We start from the raw sequence: 27150 nt of genomic DNA on the forward strand, positions 1-27150 counted from the left end.
AGAGAGATATTGACATAAATTTAAATATTGACAATAAAAACAAACATTTTGTAATTTATATATACATTATTATTATTACTATAATTATTAAGTTTATGTTATTTTGTAAACAACATCATAAAAATACATTTAAAAAAATACACAAATATTTTTTTCCATTCAATAGTAAATAATTAACATTTACATAGATTTTAAAAATAATTTTTTTTTATATATAAAAACATTAATACAATTACATCAACAAAACTATATGATAAATATTATTTATAAAAAAAACAATTTTCATAAATAACATCTATAATGAAATAATACAATAATAATAATAACAAAACTAATAATACAATAAAATTAAATAAAAACTCTAAAGAATATTCTTTAAAAAATTTAATTAAAAAAATGGTTAAAAAAAATAAATATTTATAAAACACAACTAATAATTTGTAATAATAATAATTAAAATCATTATTATTGATTGATTGTTGTTATATAAATAAAATACTAATTAATTAAATATAAAATAATCATTTTTTTAATTGTATATTTCAATTGATGATAATTTTTTTTGTTATTATTTTGTTATATAATATAAGCCAAATAACACACACATACATACATACATACAAACAATATGATGTTATTTAATAATAATAATAATAATAATAAACAATTTTTTGTAGTATTTGTAGTAATATTTTGTTTACAAAGAAAAATAATAATAATTAAAACAACAAAAAAATTTCAGGAGAAATATTGTAAAATAAAAATACATGAAAAATGTAAAAAATGATAACAAAACAAAAAATAAAATAATTATTAAAAATAATTATTTAACCCAAAAAAAAATATTATTAATTATTAAATAAAATGATTTAGACATAAATTTTGTATTTTAATTTTAAATTTTAATTAATTGCCTTTTATTATTTATTAAATATTTATTATTATATATTTTTTGGTTACATATAAAAATAAAAATTTTGTTATTAATCAATAATTTTTTTTTTTTAAAAATAACTATTGGATAATAATATATATATATAACTAAAAATATATAACTGATAAATGTTTTTATAGATTATTATTATTATTAGTTTAATATCATTAAAAATATATGTTTCATATATTAATAAGTTATTTTTTTCAAGTATTTATTTTCAATAATAATAATAATAATAATAAAATAATATATATATATATATATAACTACAAATATATAACTGATAAATATTTTTATAGATTTATTATTATTTTTTTAATATCATTAAAAATTTTCAATAATAATACTAATGATATTAATAATGATAATAATATTAATATTATTAATAATAATTAGACTAATGATAGTTAAATGATATTATAATTAATTTTTATATAATAATAACTAAAAGTTTTTATTATACTATTAAACTAAATACAGTATAAACTGTGTGCTGACACCTATTATACATAAGTATTGATTTTATTTATTATATGTATTGAATTGAATTGAAAAACTTTAATAATAATAATAAAAACAACATTTCTAGCGCTAAAAATCACATGTGTTTTGATTATTATTAACTTTTTATTTATTATTTACTGTTTTTTTCTATTGAATATAAAATAAACTGTATTTTTATAGTTGTATTGCATTAGTGTTTAATAACAGATAATATCATAAATAGATTACTAATAATAAACAGTATATTCAATGCATTGATAATTACTATAGAATTGGTATTAATATTATTATTATTATTGTTATTATTATTATAAGTATTGAAACAATTTTTTTTTTTAGTAAACAAACCAAACATCACTTGAATTGGTTCACAATTTTTTAGTTTAGTTTCATCGACGACAACAACAACAACAACAAGTGGTTAGTAGTAATCAAATCAAATCAATTGATTTGAACATATTTACCGATCTGACCGACCGTCCGTCCGTCCGTCCGCCGGCTACAGTCATGAATGGCCACCAATTGGACTCATCGGAGTCAACCGTTACCGCCGATGATGATCCCAACGGCGGCGATGACAACAACAACAACAACATGAATAGTATCAACAATTTGTGGCTATTTTTGTTGAAAAACAAGTCGATAACTACCCAGACATTTGGCCAGTTGGCCGCTTACGGCTACGACAATAACGATACAATCATATCGTTGGATATCGTCGAGGATCTGCCGATGTTGACCAATATTACTATTGGCCAACGATCGCTACTCAAGCGGCTAATCAACGACTATCGACGACAATCATCAACGTTGTCGGCTGTGGCCGCTGCGGGTCTCAGCTGTCCGGCCACCGCCGCTGCAACCGCCGTTACCGATGAACACAATCTGCATATCTATACTATGATTAAAGACATGCACACAATGATGAAGAAGATTATCAGCGATGGTGTGGACAATGACGGCCACAACAATCGGTCTGCGGCGGCAGTGGACACAACCACTACCAGATCAGTAACCTCTGTAAGCAGCCGTAGATCGTCGTCGGCGTCGGCTTCGAAAACAACTAAAACTGCTGCCGCCGTCAACAACCCGGTATCGGTGGCTATCGATTGCCAACTAATCGATGTCCGACAACAGCAACAGTTGCTGATGAAAGTCCAGCACGAGTTGGCTGATGTCAAACGCAAATACCTTATTAAGACGGACACCTGCGAAGCGATGACCGTAATCAACAAAGAACTGGAAAAACTTGTCGTCGAACTAAAGACCGAAAACGATGCCATTGTTTCTGCTTATAATGAAAGTAGTGGTCATTGTTTTGCTGACATAAGCCGATTGCATAAATATTTAACTAACATATCGATGACTATTCACCGTAAGACTAAAGATGATGATAACAATGACGACGACAAACACGACAACAACAGCAATGATGATAAGGGAGTTGTTGTCGGTATTGCTGACAATCAATGTGTTATTGCAGATGAGTTGACCAAACAATCATTGACTACGACTACCAACTCTATGGACATGGATTACGAATCGGCGGCCGCGCCGGCGGTGACTGCTGATGATTGTTCACCGATTTCTAGGACGACGCCAACTACGCCCACCGATTATTCGGAGTCTCCTATTATTATTGGACAACAACAACAGTCAGACAAGCTATCGGTTAAGACAGAGTCGTCCATTAAAGCCATGAAAAAGTGCGCCCAATTTAGTTGTTTAGTTAGTCTGGAGGAATTGGATCCAGTTCTAGCAGCTGCCGGTTCACAATTTATTGACGTCAATCCACAGCCGCCAATTGAAATTGATTACAACAAAAACAACATAATTACCGATTATGTCGGCGGCAATGATGATGAGTCGACAACAAACAGTCAGTCGTCTATTATCGATACTACTAATAGTAAAGACATGTTTGAGACGGTTGTAGTCGAAAGAGTCGACGATGACAACGACGACGACACCGATACTACCGTCAATGTTGAAGACACAGGCGATTCGATGGCACAAAAGTCGACGACAACAACAACAACTTCACCGCAGAAGAAGCAGCTAAAAAGACCAAAGAGATCGTCGACTAGACTGAGCAGCAAAAGACAGCGACTGCAGACATCATCAGATAGTATGGAAACATTGTCGTCGTCGTCGTCATCGACAACAACAACTCGTGTAGTAATGGTATCGGTCGATAACAAAACCAACTATAACCTCAATAATGCCAATACTAGTAGTAGTAGTAGTAGTACTGCTGAACATCAGAGTACTACTACTACTACTACCGCTACCAATGGTGTAACTCTGTCGACAATTACCGGCACTAAAATCAATATCGACATTAGCGACGAATCGACTAACGGTAGTACCACTGCCGATGACGACACCCTAGCTATTGGTCCATTGCGTCAGTACGTCAACAATGCCGATAATTATAGCGAAATTTCTACATCAAACGGCTACTACTATCTGCCTACCAGTGCCTCCACTACCACCGCCGCCGCAGCCGCCTTCAGTTCAATCAATTGTACGGCTATTAAGACACTGCCAATTGTTGCCGATAACATGAGTTCATCATCAACTATACCGAATACTCCAGTGGTCACCGCCACCGACACCACCAATGATCTGGTAGTACGACATTTGACACCTGGAACACCTGATGGTCGACTGGGCTACCGGTGCGGACTACCTGACTGTGATTTTACTACGCTATACGAAATGAAATTCAACGATCACCTTAAACGTCATGTCAACTATCATATGGGACAGGAATTGCCGCCACATTTCTATCGTATGTGGAAGTATTTGCAGGCAAAACGACTGTCCAAAGATGTAGAAGCAATCAATAGTAGTACCGGTAGTTCATCCAAGTCTACCAAAGCTTAGGGAGAGAGAGAGAGAGAGAGAGTCAGTCAGTCATAAATCAATCAAATCTATCTAACTGTCCATCAATTATATACTGTATATGATATCCCGTCCATACATATGTTATATATATATATATATTTTTACTTTAATACTATTATATTTTTAATTATTATTATTATTATAATGAAAAATAGACTCAAAATCTTGTCAAAGTTTTCAATTACCACAAAAAATCATTGCCATTCTTGTGCCTAACTAAGCTATACTGTTATATAAATTATATAATAATTTATCAGATATAGAAAAAACTACCTGTGCTTTGATTACAGTTAGGTATATATATATAGAAATCAGTATTTTTTATTAAGAAAAAAATTACTGATTGAAAACAATAATATGATTTATATTATTATTTATTAATTTTTTTTGGTTCAAATTATAGTTAATAACTATATTATTATCCCATAAACAGTGATCTCGTTAGATATATTGAATGTTAAAAATATTTTTGTTTGATTTTTTTATACTATAATTTTAACATTATATTTATATTGTTTTTTTTAAATACTGCATTTATTTTTCAAAATAAAAAAAATAGGTAATTATATAGTGATAGATATGATTATGATATTAATAATAATAATAGTGAATATAATAACTTAATTTATTATCATTTTTTAAAAATCAATTAAGATATATATACCGTAATATTAGTGCAAATGTTTTGATACAAATATTTTTTGTTTGTTTGTTTGTTTGTTTTTTTAATTTAATTATACAAACAAATTAAATAGTTATTAATTGATTATCATTTTTGTTTTGTTTTCTATTTTTTTTAAAAATATATATATATTTATCATTTATCAACAAAATAATAATAATAATAATTACATAATTTTCTAATCAAAATAATTCTAGTATTTAAGAAAAATAATACTAAATGATTGCTACAATTTTTTTTTAAAAAATATTATTTAATTTTTTTTTTTGAAAGTAATTAATTACACAATTAATTATGTGATATATTTATATTGTAATTGCAATTTATATTATTATAAAACATTTACATATAACATATTGTTTTGCATGTTATATATATATATATTTTTAAAAAATCAAATATGTAATATTGTATTGTAATAATTACTACAATTATTTGATTAATATTTGCATATTTTTTGATTGTATTTTTATTTGACTAAATGTTATATACTTACTATATATAATAATTTTAAATAAAACATTAATTTCATATTTATATTAATAATATTAATAATAAACACATTGATTACAAAAAAACTAGATTTATTTATAAGTCATTGAATTACTTACCGTATATTAAATCGTAACAATAATTAATAACTACTATACAGTAATTATCAATTTTATCAATATTTACAGTTAAACTTAATTATTATTATTTTATTTTAAAATAATATATTTAATGGATTAAAAAATTATAATTTGTTAATAATTTTTGAAAATATAATTAATACCATGTTTATTTATTTTTAAAAAAATAATTTTATCATATATTTTATCATTCAAATAATATTAGTTTTAAGCATAATAGGTGTCGCATTGGATAAACAAATAATAAATTTAAATATAATTTTTTACCAAGTTTAATTTTTTAGTAAAATTTAAAAAATTATTTATTTTTTTAAACAAAGATAATCTCTAATACTAAAATAATTTTGATTTTAATTTAGATAATTAACAGTATATTAATAGCTAACAAAAATTATATGTTAATTATATTATTTTCATTTGTTTTAATTGTTTATATATTTTTTTAACGAAAAAAAAAATTTGTTTAGGATTTGTAATCATTTAAAATGCTTTTAACTAAATTTGTTTACAACAACAATACTTAAGCAACAAATAAATTATAAAATAATAATAGATTTAATTTTTTTCGATAATTACAATTAAATTTATCTATATTTTATGTTTTATATATTTTTTTAATCATTATTTTATTAAATCAATATATAGATATTAAATAAATAGATTACAAATTTTAAATAAATAATAAAAAAACATTTATATAATTAAAAAAAATTGAAATAATTTTATAACAGTTTATCTATTTTTTATTAACTTATATAGAAATTAATTTATTTATGATTAATAATATTTTTTAAAAATAATATTTTATAAGTTTTTTTTAAGCAAATATTTAAACTTTATTAATATTTTATAGTTTAATATACATTCACAATATAAATCAAGATATAATATAATAATAATAATATATTTATAACATCAATAATAATAATAATAATAAATACATTATTTTCATTTAATAGAGTATTATATTTTTTATTATTTAATAATAATATTAAATACATTTTATTTTACAAGTATATAAAAAAATGTTTTTCAAATTTATTAAATATATCATATATATATATATATTGATCACAATATTATTTGTTTTTAATTTGATTTATTTGATTTGATTTGATTGATAAACTATAGTATATATATATATATATAAATATATGTTTAAATAAATCATAATTACATCATAATAATTATTATTATAAATCTATATATATATATTGGATTTTATATATTTATGTAATTAAATATATATTATTTTCTATAGGAATAAGTTTTTAAGTGAAAATAAATAAATAAATAAATTTTTTAATAACTAAAAAAACAAATTATTTTAAATAAAAAAACTAAAAAACAATATTATGTCTCATCTGTATTCAAATAATCGTTTGCTGATTGACTACCAGTACTACTAGTAGTAGCTGTCAATTGACTTTTCAATCGATCTACCAGTGCCTCCCAGAGTCCATATCTGGCCATTAGTTTGTCCCCACGTATATTACGGCGAACCGGTCCCCGAACACACGGGTCTACCTGCGGGTTACGTTTGCCAAAACGTGGCGGCTTTCGCATACCATTGTCGGGACAGGGATCAAACAGATTGCCGCCATCAGCACCAACCAATGTCAACTGGACTACCAGTGCTCCAATCAGCACTAGGATGTAGACCAATGTTAACTTATTTACACTGATATCCATTATATTTATTATAATATTATTATAATATTAGTATTATTTAAATGGAAAATTGTAATTATTATTCAACAATAATTTTTAAAAAAAACAAATTATTTAACAAATAATTGTTTAATTTTAATACAATTTTTTTTGGTTTGGTTTGTTTGTTTGATAGTAAACAAACAGATTTTTTTTTATTATTATTAATAACTTTATTGTTGTGAAAAACTGTTAATTATTTATTATTTTTAAATACACACAATAAAAGGCAATTATATTATTAGTAAAAATATTTATTCAGAATATTCTTTATTTATTATATAATTTTATTTTTTAAAAATTTCTTAACTTTTGTTTGTTTGTTAGGTTACGTAAAATAACTAAACTGTCCACTGACTGGTGTAGAGTCAAGTATTTATAGGTTTATCCACACAAAAAAATCTAAGAGAAAGAGAGAGAGAGAGAGAGAGAGAGAGAGAGAGAGAGAGAGAGAGAGAGAGAGAGTAAGGTTAGAAAGTTTGCGCCTAACTTTTTTTTAACATGTTTTTACAGCTCAGGTATTTAATATAATTATTATAAGTTTACTGTATATACAGTATATATATTAATATATATATATCATATAAGTTAAGTTAGTTTTGTATATACAGTATATGTTTTTCATATACAATATATGTGTATATATTTGTGTCATACAAAGCGTGGGTTACAAGTGGTCGGTAACCACAATCACTCTCTCTCTCTCTCTCTCTCTCTCTCTCTTTATTTCACTCACTCACTCACTCACTCATATATATTCACATATAGTTATTTACATTGAATTTACATACAGAATATTCTGCGCCGATGTTGTAATAGTCAATTGAATATACTGTATATATATATATATTGATATATCATACAATAATTATCAATAAAATAAAAATATAGACAAATAAATAAAACTAAAAAAAACAGTAAAAGTGTAAAAACAAGTTTTTGCCATTTATTTATTTATATTCAATATTTAACATTTATTTTTTTTGCTATCATTTATTTTCTATAAAATACAACAAAAATATAATCCCAAATATTATCATTATTAATAATATTAATATTATTATTAGTTATCCATTTAATTTTTTGTATGCAAATTAATATTTATTACGATAGATATAATATAATTTATATATATTAATATTCTGTCTATTAATTTATTATAAATAATATTTCTATTAATGTACACAAAAATCACTGAACTTTTATATATAAATATAGATTTACATGTATTTCTATAATTAGTGGCAATGAACTAATAATTTTTATTTATTTATATACATAATAATCAGTTAAATAAATTTTTGGTTATACAATATATACTGTATATAATTTATATTATAAATAAATATTTAGTATAAATTGCTAATTAGTTATTCAAATAATAATTTTTAAATATTAGTTTATAAAATCAAAGTTCAAAACTAGTAGTATTTTTTTAATGATAAAAAAAATATTGAATAGTAATACAGTAGTAGTAATAGTAATAAATAATTTTTATTTCAATAATAAATATTTGCATTTATTATATAAATCGTGTATAAAATATGTGTTAATTATATTTATAAATATTGTTTTTGCATTTTTATTCATCTTATTTTATCGATATTTGTACTATATTTTAGTACATAATCATTGATTTTACTTAATATATATATTGTATTTATTTATTTATATTTAAAAATTAATACTATAATTATTAGGTAATATTGCCCAATGATTAGTAATTAATAATACAATAATCAGTAAATTAAATAAAAAATATTGAAATATTATTATTTATAACTAAAATTCATGAAATTTAACAATAAATAGGTTTCATAATCTAAAAATCTAATATATATATTGTTTATTAATTTATTCATTAAAAATATAGTATATTTATTAGTAACAATAGGTAGCATTAGTACTAAAATAGTTGATAATAAAACTAATAAAAATATTATAATATACTAAATAAAATAAAATTTATAAATTATTATATTGAATATTATATTATATATTATTTATTATAATAATGTTAATATTGAATATTTAAAAAAAAATATTTTTATTTTAAATAATATGTTTTAGGACAATATATTTAAAACTAAAATTATAAATATGATAATACTGTACTAATAATAATAATAATAATAAAATAAATCAATATTATTATTATATTGTAGAATAGATAAAGTTAAAAAAAATTATGTTAAAAACACATCTAGATATTTGCATTAAAATTTATTAAATTTTGCATAAAAAGTAATTTTTTTATTTATAAGATCAAATTATTTTTATTTAGTTAAAAAAGTTAAGATAAATATATAATTGATAGCTTTATAATAAATTTAAAGTGATTTTTTAATTTATATATATATAATATGATTATTTTTATATTATACTGTATATATATATTATTTTTAATATTTTATTATAACTATTTTTTTCATAATATTTTTTTTAATATTTATAATCTAATTATATATTATTTTATTTTTAAAAATTATGACTCCATTTTTTATATTTAATTAAATTTATTCACAAAAATATAGTAAATAAATAAAATATAAAGTTTATTATTTATTTATTTTTTTTGTTATTATGACTGATATACATGTACAGTATATACTAGTATATATAATAATATGATATTAAACAAATAATAGCAACTAAACTAAATAATAAATTAATAATTTCAATGTCAACTATTATTTTATTTAGTTTTTGTATATAATTGATTAAACATAATAATAATAATAATAAATTGTTATATTTGTTTAGTTAGTCTACAATTGATAAGAAAACTATTTTTATATATATATAWATTGCTTAACTTTCACATTCAAGTTAGTTGATTAAAAAATTGATTATCTGTTATTAATTAATTAAATTGGATTTTTTATTAATTAAACGATAYTAATTAATCAACAACAACAACAACAAAAGTTTATTAACTAATCTGATGATAATAATAATAATAAATAATTTATTTATTTACTAAGTTTTCAACAACAAAAATATATATTTTTTTTTATATAGCATTTAAACTTATCTCTAACTTTCTTTCACAATAATTGAATCAATAATAATAATAATAATAAATTAAATATATGTAACTATTGTATTATTTATCAATATTTATATTTAATATACAAAATATTATACATTTTATTTACTTAAATAAAACTTTGATGTATAAAAAAAATATATTTATAAAATTATTTTACAAAAAAAATAATAATATTAATAATCAATAGATTTGGATCCACACTTAAACCAATTTTTTAATCGTTTACGTCTATTATTATTATTATTATTATCGACAATAATATCGCAACTTTTATAATGTTTAGTAAATTTTGATTTGATTTTCAATGGTTGCATTAATCCAGATATATTGGGCACCGGTATGTTGGAGTTGGCGCTGTTACTGGTGTTGTTGTTGTCGGGATAGGATAGCAGCAAATTGCGACATATTTTGGTCAATAGTTTAGCAAATGCCGGGGATTTGTCACAATTGGCCGATATTTCCGCAAAAATACCGATAATATTCATATTGTTTTCGACAAACTCGACCGCCTCGCCAGTGGTCACTTGTCGGTCGGCGGTGGCGGCGCCAGTTCCGGCCTTACCGTCCCGTTTGTTACCCAATAGTACAACCAGTGGCCAGCAATCGTTTTGGCCATCAGATTCGGAACCCGATGCTGTCAACAGATCAAGATATCCATACAAATTGTCAAACGACTGTCGAGATTGTATGTCATAGACTAGTATAACGGTGTGYGCGCTCCGGGAGTACATTGGCATCAGGTCGGCCAGCGATTGTCGATGACTATCCTATGAAATTAATTGGTTAATAGTTTTTTTAGTTAATATCTATATACTCTCTCTCTCTCTCTCTCTCTCTCTCTCTCTCTCACACACACACACACACACACACACACACATACCTGTCCACTGGTATCCCAAAACTCCAGTTCCACTGAACACTTGTTGACCTTAGCGATGGCCGATTGAAACTGTGTTCCGCCGCCATTTGCGCCGCCGCCTCGCAAATCTTGGCCACTCTTGCCGGTGCTCAACGCTGCAGCTGCCGAGTGACCGCCGCACAGTCGGTCAACAATTGCCGATTTGCCGACACCCTGATCGCCCAATACGATTGCCTTGTATTTCACCCGAACCGATGAGTTGTTGGCTGAGGCCAACAATATCGGTGTCAGTACATAGCGGCGAATCATACCGTCGAATGTCCGGCAAAACAGTTGGTCGACTCCCAGTCCGAACTTTGCCGAACATTCGACAAACTCTGTGTGCTGTCTATTGGCCAACTGTTGGCCATCCTGGCGGCCAACATGTTCGCCATCGAACCGATCCCGTAAATCGGTTTTGTTGCCAACAATTATTATGTACTTCAATATCGACGACTGTTCTCTAATGGTGTTTATCCAGTAGTTTGTCCTCTCGTAGGTCATCCGTTTGGTTACATCGTATACCTGTGCCGTACGTATATATATATATACCAGTGATTTGAGTTAATTAATGAAATTTTAATTTATTTATTAATTTTTTAGTGTTATTAAAGTCTATATCATATCTAATGTATAATTAGTTATACATTTTTAAAAAAATATATATTTTATTAGAATTAAATAGTTTTTGAATTAAAATATTTTTTTGAAAAAATTAATAAATATTTAAAAACAAGTAATTTATTAATTAAATATCATATAAGTTATATGATTGTAATTAAATAGATATATATTATTAGCAAAAAATATTATATTATTATTATTATTGATTTTTAGTTACATTTATCTTACAGTATATCTTATTTAGTATATATATATGTAAATTTATATTTTTGTAAATAAAAATTATTTTAATGCAAATATATATGTATGTATTTTAATTCCGGCTATTGAATTATAAACAAAATATACAGTATATATATATATATATATATATATATATATATATACTAACAAAAAAATATATTGCCAACAATTTTATACTTTATATCATATATTATATATAAGTTATATGTATATTAGCTTTTAAAGCAAAATACAAAATTATTTAGAAATTTATTTTCAATATATATATATATATATAAAGTAAATATATAATATGTTATTTTTTTTATTATTGTTGCTTATTTATTGCTTGTTTCATCCGGTACTTTATATTTTTTACAAAAATATATATCATTTTAACTTTTGATATATATATAAGTTTTACTTTAAATAATAATACTAATAATTTATCTAGCTAATTTTTATATTTATATGCATTACTTTTAACTTGTATTAAAATGTAGAAAACATGTTTTCTACATTTTATTTGATTACTATTATATATACTGTATATGTTGTATCAGTATATACTTTATATAAGTGAAAAGCATAAAAATTATTTTTTATTATTGATATAAATTTAGATATACTCTATATATATGTTGTATAATATCATAGACAACACACACACAATATATTAGTCTAAATATATTGAGATATAAAATATTATTATTATTATTAACAAAAAATTTGATATTTGCAATAATTTTTTTATTTTCTCATATTTACTTTAACTTATAACCTATAATTTTACAATACTGTATAATACAGTATCTAATATTGAAATCAAATCAATTGAAAGTTGTATATTAATAATATTGTTAAATGATGAAACAAAAATAAAATATACAGTATTATAATACTGTATAATAATAACAGGCATAATGAGACAAAAATAATTTATTATTATTTTTATCTGTGTATTTACGGGTGAAGTTTAAATCTAATTTGTCTTTAACTTGAAGTTTTGTTGACTATAACTACAATATGTCTAAATGTGTCTAAATATCTAATTTTATATATATATATATATACAGTATATTCAATAAATATACTGTATTTATATTTATCACTTGTCATACAGTACTATAACAACAGTGTATACATAACTTATTTATGTATTTTATTATTATTATTATTATTATTGTATAGAAACTAAAGGTTTATTTTATCTATTGTCTCATACATATTCATATCTATTGATAATATATATATATATATAATATCATTTACATCAAACAAACAGTGAAATCAAATTTTTTTATGATGTTTTTCTCAGAAATATATATATATTTTTATATTTCTAAAGATTATATAAATATATATTTATTTATTGTCTGACTAAGTATTATCAATACTGTCTGTAAATTAATATTACATTTATTTATTTATTTTATTAATATTTTATATATATATACTGTATATATATATCGTACAGTACTTATTAATTACAGACATAGGTTATAATAGTAACTTTAATAACAATAATAATATTATCATAAATATTAATATTTTATAATTACATGTACTTTGAATATAAAATTTAATTTAATCTTATATATATTATCTTATTTATTATACTGTATATATATATCAAAGTTATTGTTAGTTATTTAATAATAATTTTACAATAAAAACTAATAAAACTAAATTATAGTTATTTATCATTTGGTTTTTAATTATCAATAATAATAACTATATTTAATTTTGACTAATATTAAAAATTATACCAACAACAAAAAAATAAACATAAAAAACATTTTCTATAAATATTTTAATACAACAACAAATAGTTGCCACCAAAAAAAAAACAACACACAAACTATTCAAACAACTATCAACTTTAACCTATCATACAAACAAACAAACAAAAAATAATAATTATATAAACATTTGAAATAAACTATAAATAGCAAACATCTCCTCTCAATCATATATTATATATATAAAAAAAATATTAATAAAACAATTGAATATAAAATAGACAATAAACACACTAAACATACATACATTTCATTGATAATTGATATTTTATATTTCAAATCAACTAAACAATCAAATAAAACAAAACAAAAATATTATCATATTTTTTGTTATAGACTTACGATAATAGCCGCCGACACGTCCGTATAGTATAGACGTGAGACCAGTCTATACTGGGGCAGAGCTGACGAGTCCCAGACGGCTATCTTCAAGTGCAGGCCATCGTAGGTATAGTCGACCGATCGGAAGGCTACGCCACGGGTGGCCGGTTGATGGTCGTTGAATTGATTGTCGCAAAACTGGCCGACCAATGATGTCTTGCCGACACCCGAATCGCCGATTAGTAGGACATTGTTTCGGGTAAAAGACATTATTATTATTATTATAAACAAAAACAACAACAAAAAAACTAAACAAAAAATAAGAGAAAATATTCTCTAATGAATAGTCAATCACTTATTATATTTACTTCAAAAATAAGTACTTCAAGAATATTCTTGTATTATATATTTATATACAGTATTATTAATATTGACAACAAAATAGCAAAAATATTTTAGTTTTTTTTATTAATAATATAGTTTTATATGAAAATTGATTGCATTTTTTTGTTGTTGTTATTATTAAGTTATTATATATTTTTTTATTGTTATCTTCAAAACATACTGTAGTAGTAGTAGTAGTAGTAGTTATCATCAATCATTTAAATTGTTTGTATATTTTATCATATAGTTTATACTGTATATTATTATATGAATTTTATATACTATATATATATATATATATATATATATATATATATTATCTATGTATATAAGTTGATTTTTTTAAAAATATTATCACACAATTCACATATGTACTTTTAAAATAAAAATAATAATAATAATAATAATTTTTGTTGTTTTGTTGAATGCATTATATGATATCAAAAATTTTTGAAAAACTATTTATAGTTTTTTTTCAAACAAAAATTATATATATAGTATATCTTTAAATTATATATATTATAATTTTAAATATAATGATTATTATTATTATATATTTATATTTATAAATGTGAATTAATGCAAATGTTTTTTTAGTCTCTATACAGTTGTATATTGAATATCAATATCAATAAACTTTAAAACATTGAAAACACAAAAGTATAAAAAATTATCACAAAATTAAAATAATTTTTTTTTGTTTTTTAAAAAAAAGTTATCACTGTTTAGTACAATCATAAAATCAATATAAAAGTAAAAGTTTTTTTTGTAATTATTTTTATTTATTATAGTTGTTTCTAATCATTAAAAATTTTTTTTGCTTAGTAGACATATTATGGTTTACTTTTGTATTATATTATTTTTATTTTTAAAAATAAACTTTTATCTAAGTGAACATATATATATCCTATTGTATACCCTGGATACAATTAGTATATATATAAAAATTTAATTAAATTGTTTTGTTGTTTTATTTATTATATAACCAACTAATTTAACATATACTGTAATATACAGTAGTATAGCAACACTATATATTCAATATAATAGTAATCATCTAAATTGAAACATTTAGCAAAAAAATAATTATTATAATGTGTAAAAATTAAAGTGTTATTTTTGATTGAATTTTTTTTAAAAAACAAATAAACTTTATAATTTTATATATTGTTTATATATACAGTATATACCAGTATATATAGTAAATAGTCTAATATAATATATATATATATATATATATATCTCATATATATATATATAACTCTAATAGCAACTAATCCATGATAATAATAAAACTATTAATGTTTTTTATTCAAACAAAATAAACAAAACATTTTATTAGATTAATTTTTTTTATTAACTGTTAGTTGTGTTATGATTATTATGATTAGGAAATAATTTCAAGTCTATATAGACTTGAAATTATTTATAATTACTAGAAACTATTGTAATAATTATTAATGACTAACAATTTGTAATAATATAAGTTTTTATAAGTTTTTATGAATCATAGTATGTATGTATACAATACTTATAATATTAAAAATAAAATAAAATTATAAGTTATAATATATTTTGTGATATTTAATGTAAATAAAAATAAATTCTTGTGTTGATATGTTTCGATAAAAATAATAATAACAATATTATTATTATTATTATTATTATTATTAATTATCTATATTTWAAAAAAAATTATTGTAAAGTAAAAATAGATTATTATTATTATTAACACTTGAAATAACATATAATACATGTACCATAAGTATATAATTTTATTTAATTAAAACTAATCGTTTTATAGGTACTTAAGTTTTATTTTTTAGTAAAAAAAAAAGTTTAATTAATTTTGATTAAAAAAATAAACAAAAATTCAATTTTTTTATACAACTAAATACTATTATAGTTATAGATAATGATAAATTTGAAAGTTTAATATTATTATGAAATATCAATAGTATATCAATAATAATAATCAGCAATAATTAATTAACTTAATTATAACAAAATAATAATATTTTATGAATTTATTTATTTATTATTTATTATCATTATATTTGTATGTTTAATTAAAAACTAAAATTAAATTAAATAGTTATAATTTTTTTTTTAATATTTTCATTATTCATATTTTAAATAATTATATAATAATAATAATAATAATAATAATAATAATAACGTAATATTAATATTAAGTTTATTTTAATAATTTTTTTTCTTCAGAATAAAATGTTTGTCACAAAAAAAAACAAACAAAAATAATTAACAATAAAAAATTCATATAATATTAAATTAGAGTCAAATTACGATATTATTTTTGTTTTGTTGAGTTATATATGAAAATGATATCAATATAAATATATTTAATTAATAAAAAAAATTATTATTATTCAATATTTGTGTAAATCAAAAAAAAATACTCAAACATATTATTATTATTATCAATAATTTCAAACAATTATTGATTAGACAATTATTTTTTATATATATATATATAATAACCAAAAAATTTAATTTAAAAAAACAAAACTAATATTACAATAATTATAATAATATATTGATAATTAGTACTAATAATAATAATAATAATATTAATAATAGTGTTTCAAATAAACTTTTAGTACAACACTAAAGATTTAGAGATACAGTAGTTTTTTTTTGTTGGTGGCTATAGTATAGACATAGAGAGTGGAAAGGTATGTATGAATCGTTGGTTGGGAACGATAGCTAAGAGAAAGAGAGATAGAAAGAGAGGTTAAGAGATAGTATGAAAACTAAATAAATTGTTGTGATTTTTGCGGCCGATCGCCGCCGCCGTCTGCCGCCGCCGACACTCATAGCGGCAACATATGTATGGGTGTATTGAAGACAAAGTCCGGCGGAACCAATTGCTCGACCATTACCCTCATCTTCAGATAGGCGCTGCCAATGTTGGCTTCGGCTAAACCGGAAACGCCGGCCAACGCAGTCAACGGTCGCTTGTGATGCGATGCTTGACTGATGAGATAAGTAGCCGCTGCGGCTACCAGTGCCGGATCGCGACCCCAATCGCTTCTGGCGGCAAACGCCCGTTTGGTTACATGATTGACAGCTTTTTCCAATGCCGGCGGTATTTCCAGATCTTTGCAAAAACCTTTGACCAGATCCGAGGCGTTCAATAGGGAACAATTGATTCGCAAAAAATCGACAATAAAAGCGCAACATTCGAGTAGAGCTGACCGATCCGTAGGGACGACTTCGTTGAGTTTACGCATCGAAAATCCAAAATAATCGGTCAGTCGGCTGGATATGAATGCGGCAGCAATTGACGGCCTGATACGGGTCTTGTAGCACATGTCCATAATCTGTGGACACGTATGAAACTGTTCGAACAGTTCGTGAGCTTTTCTATCGACGTGATCGGGTATACGCAATCGAGCCGATAGTTCGGTAATCTGCTGGTGTCCAATGGCACCGGTATTTGACGGTTGCGGTGGTGGTGGTGGYGGTGCCTGTTGTTGTTGGCGATGGTGTGGCGGCTGTTTGTAAGCGCTCGGATGCAACTGTCGACGCGAATTGTTGTCGTTGTTGTTATTGTAATTTCCCGAACCGCTGTTACCCGATAGTGGCATTCGTCGCTCGAATTTGTCGCCAAAACTTTGGCCATAGTTTTGTCTGCCAATTGGCTGATTGCCGCCGCCGCCGGCGGCAAATCCGACTTTCTTGTTGCCGCCGTATTCACTGTTAGTATTCATTGGTCGGCTCTGTTTGGCCGCCGGCGACTGAAACAATGCCGACTTTGGCGACATTTTCTTCTTGTCCGGTCTATCCTGTAGTCTGGACTCATGTCGGGCACCGTTGTCACCGCCGCCGCCGGCGACTATTCTGTCTAATTGTTCTTCCAGTGTCCGACACTTGATATCCATTTTCTTTTTATCTTCGGTAGCATTAATCAGATGCTGATAGACTCGTCTGAGTTCGTCTTCCAGTTCTTTGATTTTTTTCTCCAATTTCTGATTCTTTTCTTCGCTTAACATCAGCGACGTCTTCAGGCCGGCCGTCCGCAGCTCGTTATCGTCGCCGCTAATACCAGGCGTCGTAACAGATATACGGCCGCCGCCTCCGTCGTCGCCCTCGTTATCGCTGCCCAAGTCTACCACTTCCTGGTCTTTATCGGCACCGGCGGTGTTGTCAGCATCTCCTCCACTGCTGCCGCCGCCGCCATCGCTCTCTTCATTCACATACTCGTCTATAATGATATCCTCGATGCCGTCAGCAGCGGCTTCGGCCACAACAACAGCAGCAGCAGCACCAGTCTCTTTGTCCTCATTGACAGCTAGAGCCGAGGCCGCGGCAGCGGCAGCGGCCGCAACATCAGCACTAATGGCTGCCGTATCGGCATCGGTAAGCATATCGAGTACACTATCGTCGGCCATACAATTGTCCTCCTCGTTTTGGCCATCATCATCGCCGCCGCCGAGTAGCAGATCGTCGGCCATTTGTTCGCTATCGGCGGTGTTGTTGTTGTTGTTGTTGTTTACTGTCTTATTGTTAGTAGTCGTGGCCGCCGTCGCCGTCGTCATCGTCGGTGGCGCTGCCGTGGCATCGGCTGCTGCAGGTGTGTCCATCTTTTCCTCTTTGATGATCACTATTGGTGCGGCGGCTGTTTTGGTGGTTTTGTTGGTAACAGTTGTAGTGGCCGTTGTTTTTTGCTGGCCGTCGGCGGCAGACATTTATTGGTCACTAAAATAGATGTCAATACAAAAACAATGAGTTTTTTTTTAGTAAACACTTTACTATTGTTTAGTTATTATATGTAATAATAATAATAATAATAAATACCAGTAATTGTTACCTAAAAAACATGTCCACAAACAACGTTACGCCGGTATTGGGTGTGTGTATTAAACAGTAGTTATACCAGTAATTAAATTTAATTATTAATTATTTAATTAATTAATCAATCAATCAATCAATCAATTAAATTTAATTACTGATAATTAGTGTTTAAAACACATTAATTTATTTATTAACTATATTTAACAATAATTAATTATTAATTTATTTATTAACTATAATTAACTATAATTTAATTAGTTAATTAAATTTAAATCAAAAGCAATGTAAATATTAAATTAAATATTATTATTTTTTTTATTATTATTTAATTTATATATGTATTACGGTATTTACAACAAAATTATTTGGTTTTATTATTGATATACAGTATATATATACCGGTAATCTAGACAACAAATAATAAAAAAAAATTATTAAAAAAACTAGAAAATTACGGTAAATTTTAATACACAATTAGGCCGCGGRTGTGTGTGAAATCTCAGTGTCCACTTAATTCCCGATCCCCACCAACCAAATCAATCAGTTATCAGTTTTCGTATACTCTACACAACGAGAGGGATCGGTAGTAAACAATTTCTGGCACTGTGTCATCAGCCGCTTGAGCGCCTGTATGTACTTTCGTTGGGTTTCATCGTTCAAAACGTGGGCTATGTTTTGGGCAAAAATCTTTTCACGGCCCGTACGGGCATGAATGCCGACCATAGTAACACCGATTGGCCACGGTGCATTACCGATGGCCATACGCAAATAGGCATCGCTGGCCTTAACATAGTCACGTTCGAGCATATGTTGGACAATACGGATCAAGTGTTTCAGTATATCGTCGGCCACTTTACGACTTTTCAATTGTTTCAATAGTGGACGCAAATAGCTTTGCGTTTGCGTATAGATAGCATTCTGGATACGTCCCTGAGTGGTCAACTTTTCCGGATCGGGTCGGGCATTGAGTTTTTTGCCCCACAATTCCAACAGATATTTCATAAATATTTCAATGACATCGCAATCGCGGGCGTCATCCCGGCGGCGACCCAAATGTTGGGCCATTTGCAGTATATCTTCGATAGTGGTATTCATTTCAACTACTTTGACATCGTTGGCCGTATTGTGATGGCCAGTCTTCTGGTCGCTATCGGCGCCGCTACTCTTGACAATCTCTTCCAGATAGGAGGCGTCCACCGATTCCATCGCTTCCTAAACAGATCCAGAAAATCAGATMAAATCATTAGATTACGGATAGAGACCAACAATGACAACAAATTAAATTAAAAAAATACCTGAAAATCATTTCTGTATCCCTGATCGGTTCCGGCCTCCGGTTCCTGTACTTCAAGACGACGTAACCGTAAAAGGCTTCCGTTTCTGTTTCGCCAAACAATATAATCGGTTCGTCTCTTTCGCGCAAACGTTTGATTACATCTTTGCGGGCCATTATCCTCTGCTGCTGTTCGCCGCCCGACTGTTGGCCACCACTACTGCTTGCCTCTCCTGACACGTGGTGTCCGCCAGCGGCGGCGGCGGCATCGGAACCGCTCGCTTCTGTGGCATCGGTAGAGACCCCGTCGACGCCATCGCCGCTATCGGTGGCCGTGGCCGCGGCCTCTGCCGCCGTCGCCGCCAACTTTGTCCTGGTTTTCAATGCCTGTCTTTCATAGTATTCTTCATCGGATTTTTTCATCAGATCTTGTCGTTTGAAATATTTTCGCTTATTATCCACTAATAAGTTGTCCGCCAATTGTTTGCGTTTGCGTTCAATCTCGGCCTTAACGATGTCCATCATTACCACCACTACTACTACTACTACTAGACAGCCGTACGGGTGGTTTAAAAATCAATCAATCGGTGGTCAATCAATCAATCAATCAATTAGTCAGTCAAAGACATCGGATCTGTASTCTTGGAGTTGATATCGAAATAATGTCAACAAATAATAATCAAAAATGTTTTCAATAATAATAATAATAAACATTTAGATGATAGTAATAGACAACATTTTTGGTACTTTATTATACTATAATAGATTGTATATAGAATTACACTGTAAAATAATGTTTAAACATAGTATTCAACTGGTTCTATAAAGTAGTCATAAATAGTACAACATATCCTGCATTTTATGCGTACAGTATAAACGTTTTATGTTTATTTGACTAAAAAAAAATTAATTTAAAATTATTTGTTTTATTAGTTATATGTATTAAATAGATATATATTTTTTTAATTATTTGTAATTTAATACTAATAATAATAATTAGATATTATTTATTTTATTGATTTTGTTGTTGTTTGACTAATCTATATAATAATTTATAATATATAACTATTTCTACAGTTTTATATAACAATATTTAAATTTTATATAATTAATTATTATTGTATAAAAAAATAAATATTCCTCAAAAAAGTTTAAAATTAGTTTTAAAATAGATATATTTTATTGAAATTTTTACTAAATTTAAAAAAAAATATCAAAGCTAACTAATCTTTAAATATTTTATTAACTTTTTTTTATTAATTACAAACAAATATATTATGTGTGTGTTTGTGATTATATCACTTGATTGTCAAAATAAAATATAAATAAATTTTTATAATAAAATACTATATATGTATATATTTTTTTTAAATAATTAAAAAACAAAGTTTTTTTTATCAATTATTTAATGAAATTTATATTTAATTAAAAAAAATACATGAAATACTTTATCAATAATAATAATAATACGGTAATCAATTGTGTGCGGGTTTACGGGTAAATGTTTTTTAACAAAACGGTAATCAATTGTTAACAACTAATATTCAACAAATGGTACCGATTTTTTATTATGATAAATGGGTCTAATATTTGGTTGCTGTTGTTGTTGTCTTCTAACGGTTACAGTTCCAGTAGATCCAGTAGTATTAGGCGACTGTTTCGACGACTTTGGCGGCGATCGTTGAAACAATTTATTAGCCGCCGTTGATGCGGTTAAATGCAAACCTAATCGTTGCTTATATGATGTTAGACTTTTGGTCGGAATTGGTTTGCGATGATAATAATAAGAGCCTCCCTGTCCTCCTCCTTCACCACCACTACCACCACCGCCAACACCAACATTATTACTACTACTACTACTACTGCGAAACTTTATCGACGACTGTTTCTGTGCGGCCATAAAGTATAGTTCAGTTTTCAATCGATCGGTCAACTGATCCATTTGGTTCTTGGATTTTGTCAATTGAATTAGTTTGACATAGACTTCGCTCAGTTCGTCCTCCAAGTCCTTGGCTTTCAGTTCCAATGTCAGTGCTTTGTCTTCCGTTTCTTTTAGTCGGTAATACTCTGTTATATTAAGACATAAAAATCAAAATCAATTATTAATAGAAATTAGTAGTTAATAAAAAACAATTTTTTTTTTTGAAAAACAAACGGACAAACCGGCAGCACATATAGTAATCATTTTGTTTTCATCGAAAGATTTATTATCTGTATTTGTATTGTAATTAAAATCAATGAGATTCTGGTGGTGATGATCATCAACATCACCGGTAGTCGAGTAGTACGTATCAGTAGGACTGTCCGATCGGCGGGGAGTTATTGTCACGACCGATGTCGACGTATCACTTTTGTCATCGTCGCCATCGTTATCGCTAGTGTTGGCCGCAATTGATTGACTTGTTTGAAAGCCGCCGACGCCGCTGCCGGCGACCGCTGATGATGACAACGACGTGGACGACTGGCCGCGCAATAATAGTTTTACCGGTTCGGTAAAATCGTCCCGAAATTTTTTAAGCAAATCATTTAGCGCCCATCGGCCGTTAATACCCTCCCGTTTAAGTATCTGTTTGCGGATCAATACCAACTCGTACTTCAGTATAATAAATGCTGCAAATAATAATAATAATAATAATTAGTATTATAAAAAAAATTGTTTAATAAACTAATAAAACTATTTTTTTTTCTCTCTCTYTCTCTCTAAAATAATTTCGGTAATTACGGTAGAGAAGCGCACCACTCGAGGATTATTTGAGATAATTACCGGTATTTACAGTATTGTATAGACATATTGTGGTAATATTTCGGGAAAATCGGTGGCAATAGTTAGACAAACCTATTAGTGGGCTAACAATTTTTGGTACCAATTTTTTGCTTAAATAATATTATTTTATTTAAATATTAGAGTAAAGTATACAATATATATATATATATAAATTTATATATTAAATGTATAGCATAATCATTACAATTAGTTTATATATATATATACTGTATATGTTGTATTGTGTTATTACATAATACAGTATACTGTAAATCATAATACAGTTTTAAATATATTTAAATTGTTTGAGAGATATAAAAATGATTTTTGTTTGTTTTGTATTGAATACCAAAAAAAAATGTTTGTATTATCGCAATATGTATGAGAGATTAGGGTATAATTTAAAAACAATTTTTTTATACAAAAAAAATCGCTAAATATTTTCGTAGCCCACGATAACAACAATAAAAAAAGTGTATCAAATTATATGTGTGGAAAAAAGTGTCACTAAATAATCAGTCAACAAAAAAATTACATGAAATGATTATCAATCAATCAATTGTCAAAAAATTAAAAATCAATTTGTAGTTATAGTATATATATATATTTATAAATATATAATTAATATATATATATATAAATGAATATCAAGTGTTTATTATTTTGATTTAAACACTACTTATGTGTGATTACTACTTTTACGGATTAGTTGTCCTAAGATTGCCGCCAAACTGGAATCGGGAGTCAAAACTACTGCCACTATTGTCCCGATGTTGTTGTTGTGGTTGATTATCGCGACGAAATATACGCTCGTATGGATCAGCTTTAGTTTTTCTACCGCCACCGCCACCACCAAAACCACTGCCGGCTCTACGACTACTACTATTATAGTCAGTACCGGTGCCGTACAGCTGGCTGTCCTCGTTGAATGTCGACGACTGTAGTGCCGAAGTGGCTACCGATTCTTTATAGCGCTGAGCAGTGGTCGGCACACGAATCGGCTGTTGTCTGTATTGTTGTTGTGGCTCCAAATCAATCACTTCCGTATGCTGTCGGTGACGCTGTTTTCCCGGTCCGCCGCCGGCCAGCGCTTTGTCCAACTGGTCTTCCAATGTTCGGCATTTGCGTTCCAATTGTTTCTTTTCGCCGTTCAGTTTCAGCAAATGTTCGTAAACTTTCTTCAGTTCCGATTCAAGTTTACGGCCTTTTTCTTCGGCCAACATTAGCGACGTTTTAAGTCCAGCGGCTCTCAGTGATGAATCATCTTCAGTGCCGCCACCACTGCGTCCTCCCGCCTGCGGACGACCACCACCACTACTACTACTTCGGTTAGTATAATCAGTGGCCGCCGCTAACGGCCGCACATCGCGGCGCTGGTTAGGCGTACTCATAGCTTTTGGTGTATCAATTAATAGATCGGGATACAATTGCCGGGCCCGTTCGGGACCAACTATATCGATAATTTCTTGATCCACTTCCATAGGTCGATCATCATTGTGTCCACCACCGGAGCCGCCGCTGCCTCTCTTATAAGTGGCCAACGATGCAAAACCAATCAGATCGAGTATCGGCTTATGATAGTCATTCCAATGCATTTCGGCGATATCCATGGGCTCCCGAAAGTTGTTGGCCCGTAGTATCTCAACCCTGGAGTTGGCCAACTCGTCCTTTAGCTTAACCACTCCTAATATTACGGTTAGTTAGTCAGTCAGTTCATCATCAGTTCAGTTCAGTCATTATCGTCATAAGTGTGGATCAATTTAATAATTTATAGTTTGTTTTTTTTGTGTGTGACAAATTTAATCTTATAGGATCGGGGGGGGGGGGCGGCGGAGATTAGGGAGRTTAGTTGTTATATAAATATTAGAGTTGTTATCTACCTGTGCCCACCCACCACCTCCCATTACAATCAACTGATTTGCATTTGTATTTTGCAGCATTTGATTAGTTCAAACAAACAAACAAAAATAATTACCGGTAATTAAAATTAAATAATATATATTAATACACTRTATATATAGGATACTAAACTATAATTGATTGGTCACCTAAATCAATACCGAAAGATAATGGCCACCGCCACCACCACCAGTACTATAGTTATAGTATACCACTACACCGTAATCATCAGTATATAAATACCCCACTCCTTCATGAGGGGGTCAACAAGCATACCGAGAGAGAGAGAGAGAGAGAGAGAGAGAGAAATAGAGGGGGGAATAAAGACTACTACGGGATTAACACAACAACAACACCTACGGGTCATCATCTACGGGTGCCATCACGTCAATTGGTGGCCTAATATCAATATCATATCCACATACCATACCATAACAAACACTACATCAATATCAATGATGGCTAATCCTCCCCCTCCTCCCACACCCACCACTAAATGATTATCATATATATCTAATAACTAATAAATTAATTGATGGCCAACTAGCCGGCCAGTAGTCAGTCGGCCAGCCGGCCAGTAGTCGGTCGGCCAGCCGGCCAGTAGTCGGTCGGCCAGCCGGCCGGTCAGTCATACTATATATATATATATATACCTTCCATATCGGTTCTGGTCAGTTGTGTTTGTTCGGCGATACGCATCACTTGCAACAGTACATCCTCGGACTCTTCGTAACGTTTCAATTGAAACAACGATCGGGACTTCAGGACATAGCCTTCCGGGTTGTTTGGTTCGCGTCGGATGATTTTTGTTGATTCGTCCAGTGCCCGATCGTAGGCCGACTGTTGCAAATAGTACCAACACTGGTTGAAGGCAGCCGACGGCCGGTTGGCCATTGCCGAATCGGATATATCGTCGGCAGTCATCAGCCGAGTCGACCGGTTCAGGCGTTTAATACTGCTGGACAACATTGACGCGGGTCGGGTCGGGTCTGTCGGTCGGTCCACTGGAGGTATGTGTTAGTGTGTGTCCACTAAATTGATTGATTGGATATTATCGGCGGTAATGTTTTGATTGTTTGGCCACTCAATCGATCAATCAATCAATCGATGAAACGGTTTGTTTAATACACTCACTGACTGTGTATACGATATATGTATTAATTATATTCAAAACCAAAACAATAATGGTGTATATAATACATACTGTAGTGTATATATATGATAGCAATATTAGTGTTTAATGTTTAGGGGCGGAGCATAGACAATGTTAGACATAGTTATATTATACACACAATTTTATTTGTATGTATATATATATATATTGAGTGTAATCTATGATATATCTATGTGTTTGTGTGGTGCTATGTACTATTGTTTTGGTTTTGAATATAATCGAATGGTTTTTATTGGTTAGTTATTATAGAAAATATACAAACAATAGTATACAACACATAGCATACAGTATAGCTAATAGTGTTTTTAACCAATCAAAACGGTTTAAATTTTTGCATTTAAAATGTGTGTAGAGTTTTGTTTTCTAAAATTTAAATTTTTAATATATATATGTTCCCTATTTTTTCCTAACTATTTTATTTAACCATGGTTATTATTATTATTAGATTATTTATTTTAATTAATTAATTATTAATCATTCAATAATATTTTCTTTAATAATAAATTTTTTTACTTTAATTTTAATAAATTTAAATATATTTATA

General features: G+C 27.8%; 6 protein-coding genes across 7 annotated transcripts; 1 reads left to right on the top strand and 5 right to left on the bottom strand.

The window, feature by feature from the left end:
* Nucleotides 1-1676: 1676 nt before the first annotated feature.
* Nucleotides 1677-4330, top strand: LOC128953653 (serine-rich adhesin for platelets-like). The gene is made up of 2 exons (XM_054299165.1): nt 1677-1716; nt 1781-4330. Exon 2 carries the CDS (start codon nt 1949-1951, stop codon nt 4328-4330), a length of 2382 nt encoding a protein of 793 aa, XP_054155140.1. The 5' UTR covers nt 1677-1716; nt 1781-1948.
* Nucleotides 4331-10600: 6270 nt separating this feature from the next.
* Nucleotides 10601-14619, bottom strand: LOC128953661 (uncharacterized). Its single transcript, XM_054299177.1, has 3 exons — nt 14316-14619; nt 11308-11850; nt 10601-11194 (listed from the first exon to the last, which is right to left on the bottom strand). The coding sequence occupies exons 1-3, from the start codon at nt 14562-14564 to the stop codon at nt 10601-10603; spliced, it is 1386 nt and encodes a 461-aa protein (XP_054155152.1). The 5' UTR covers nt 14565-14619.
* Nucleotides 14620-17343: 2724 nt separating this feature from the next.
* LOC128951178 (uncharacterized) lies at nt 17344-19535 on the bottom strand. 2 transcript variants are annotated; one of them, XM_054296437.1, is made up of 2 exons: nt 19513-19535; nt 17344-19400 (listed from the first exon to the last, which is right to left on the bottom strand). In XM_054296437.1, the coding sequence occupies exon 2, from the start codon at nt 19388-19390 to the stop codon at nt 17513-17515; it is 1878 nt and encodes a 625-aa protein (XP_054152412.1). In that variant the 5' UTR covers nt 19391-19400; nt 19513-19535; the 3' UTR covers nt 17344-17512. The 2 variants fall into 2 exon arrangements, with proteins under 2 accessions (XP_054152412.1, XP_054152404.1); XM_054296429.1 differs by having other exon boundaries at nt 19500-19529.
* A 307-nt stretch (nt 19536-19842) lies between these two features.
* LOC128966449 (pre-mRNA-splicing factor 18-like) lies at nt 19843-21462 on the bottom strand. Its single transcript, XM_054313303.1, is given in 3 exon segments — nt 19843-20708; nt 20792-20862; nt 20865-21462. Coding segments are annotated over 3 exon segments (1173 nt in total). The 5' UTR covers nt 21295-21462; the 3' UTR covers nt 19843-20036.
* A 789-nt stretch (nt 21463-22251) lies between these two features.
* Nucleotides 22252-23582, bottom strand: LOC128966427 (uncharacterized). Its single transcript, XM_054313281.1, has 3 exons — nt 23534-23582; nt 22933-23379; nt 22252-22836 (listed from the first exon to the last, which is right to left on the bottom strand). The coding sequence occupies exons 2-3, from the start codon at nt 22952-22954 to the stop codon at nt 22307-22309; spliced, it is 552 nt and encodes a 183-aa protein (XP_054169256.1). The 5' UTR covers nt 22955-23379; nt 23534-23582; the 3' UTR covers nt 22252-22306.
* A 588-nt stretch (nt 23583-24170) lies between these two features.
* Nucleotides 24171-26612, bottom strand: LOC128966417 (uncharacterized). Its single transcript, XM_054313270.1, has 2 exons — nt 26086-26612; nt 24171-25217 (listed from the first exon to the last, which is right to left on the bottom strand). Exons 1-2 carry the CDS (start codon nt 26399-26401, stop codon nt 24232-24234), a joined length of 1302 nt encoding a protein of 433 aa, XP_054169245.1. The 5' UTR covers nt 26402-26612; the 3' UTR covers nt 24171-24231.
* Nucleotides 26613-27150: the final 538 nt, after the last annotated feature.

Source organism: Oppia nitens, unplaced genomic scaffold (genome assembly GCF_028296485.1).
Source record: "Oppia nitens isolate AA-2021 unplaced genomic scaffold, nextdenovo-longstitch-racon4-pilon3 scaffold11_pilon_pilon_pilon, whole genome shotgun sequence".
Classification (NCBI taxonomy): Eukaryota; Metazoa; Arthropoda; class Arachnida; order Sarcoptiformes; family Oppiidae; genus Oppia; species Oppia nitens.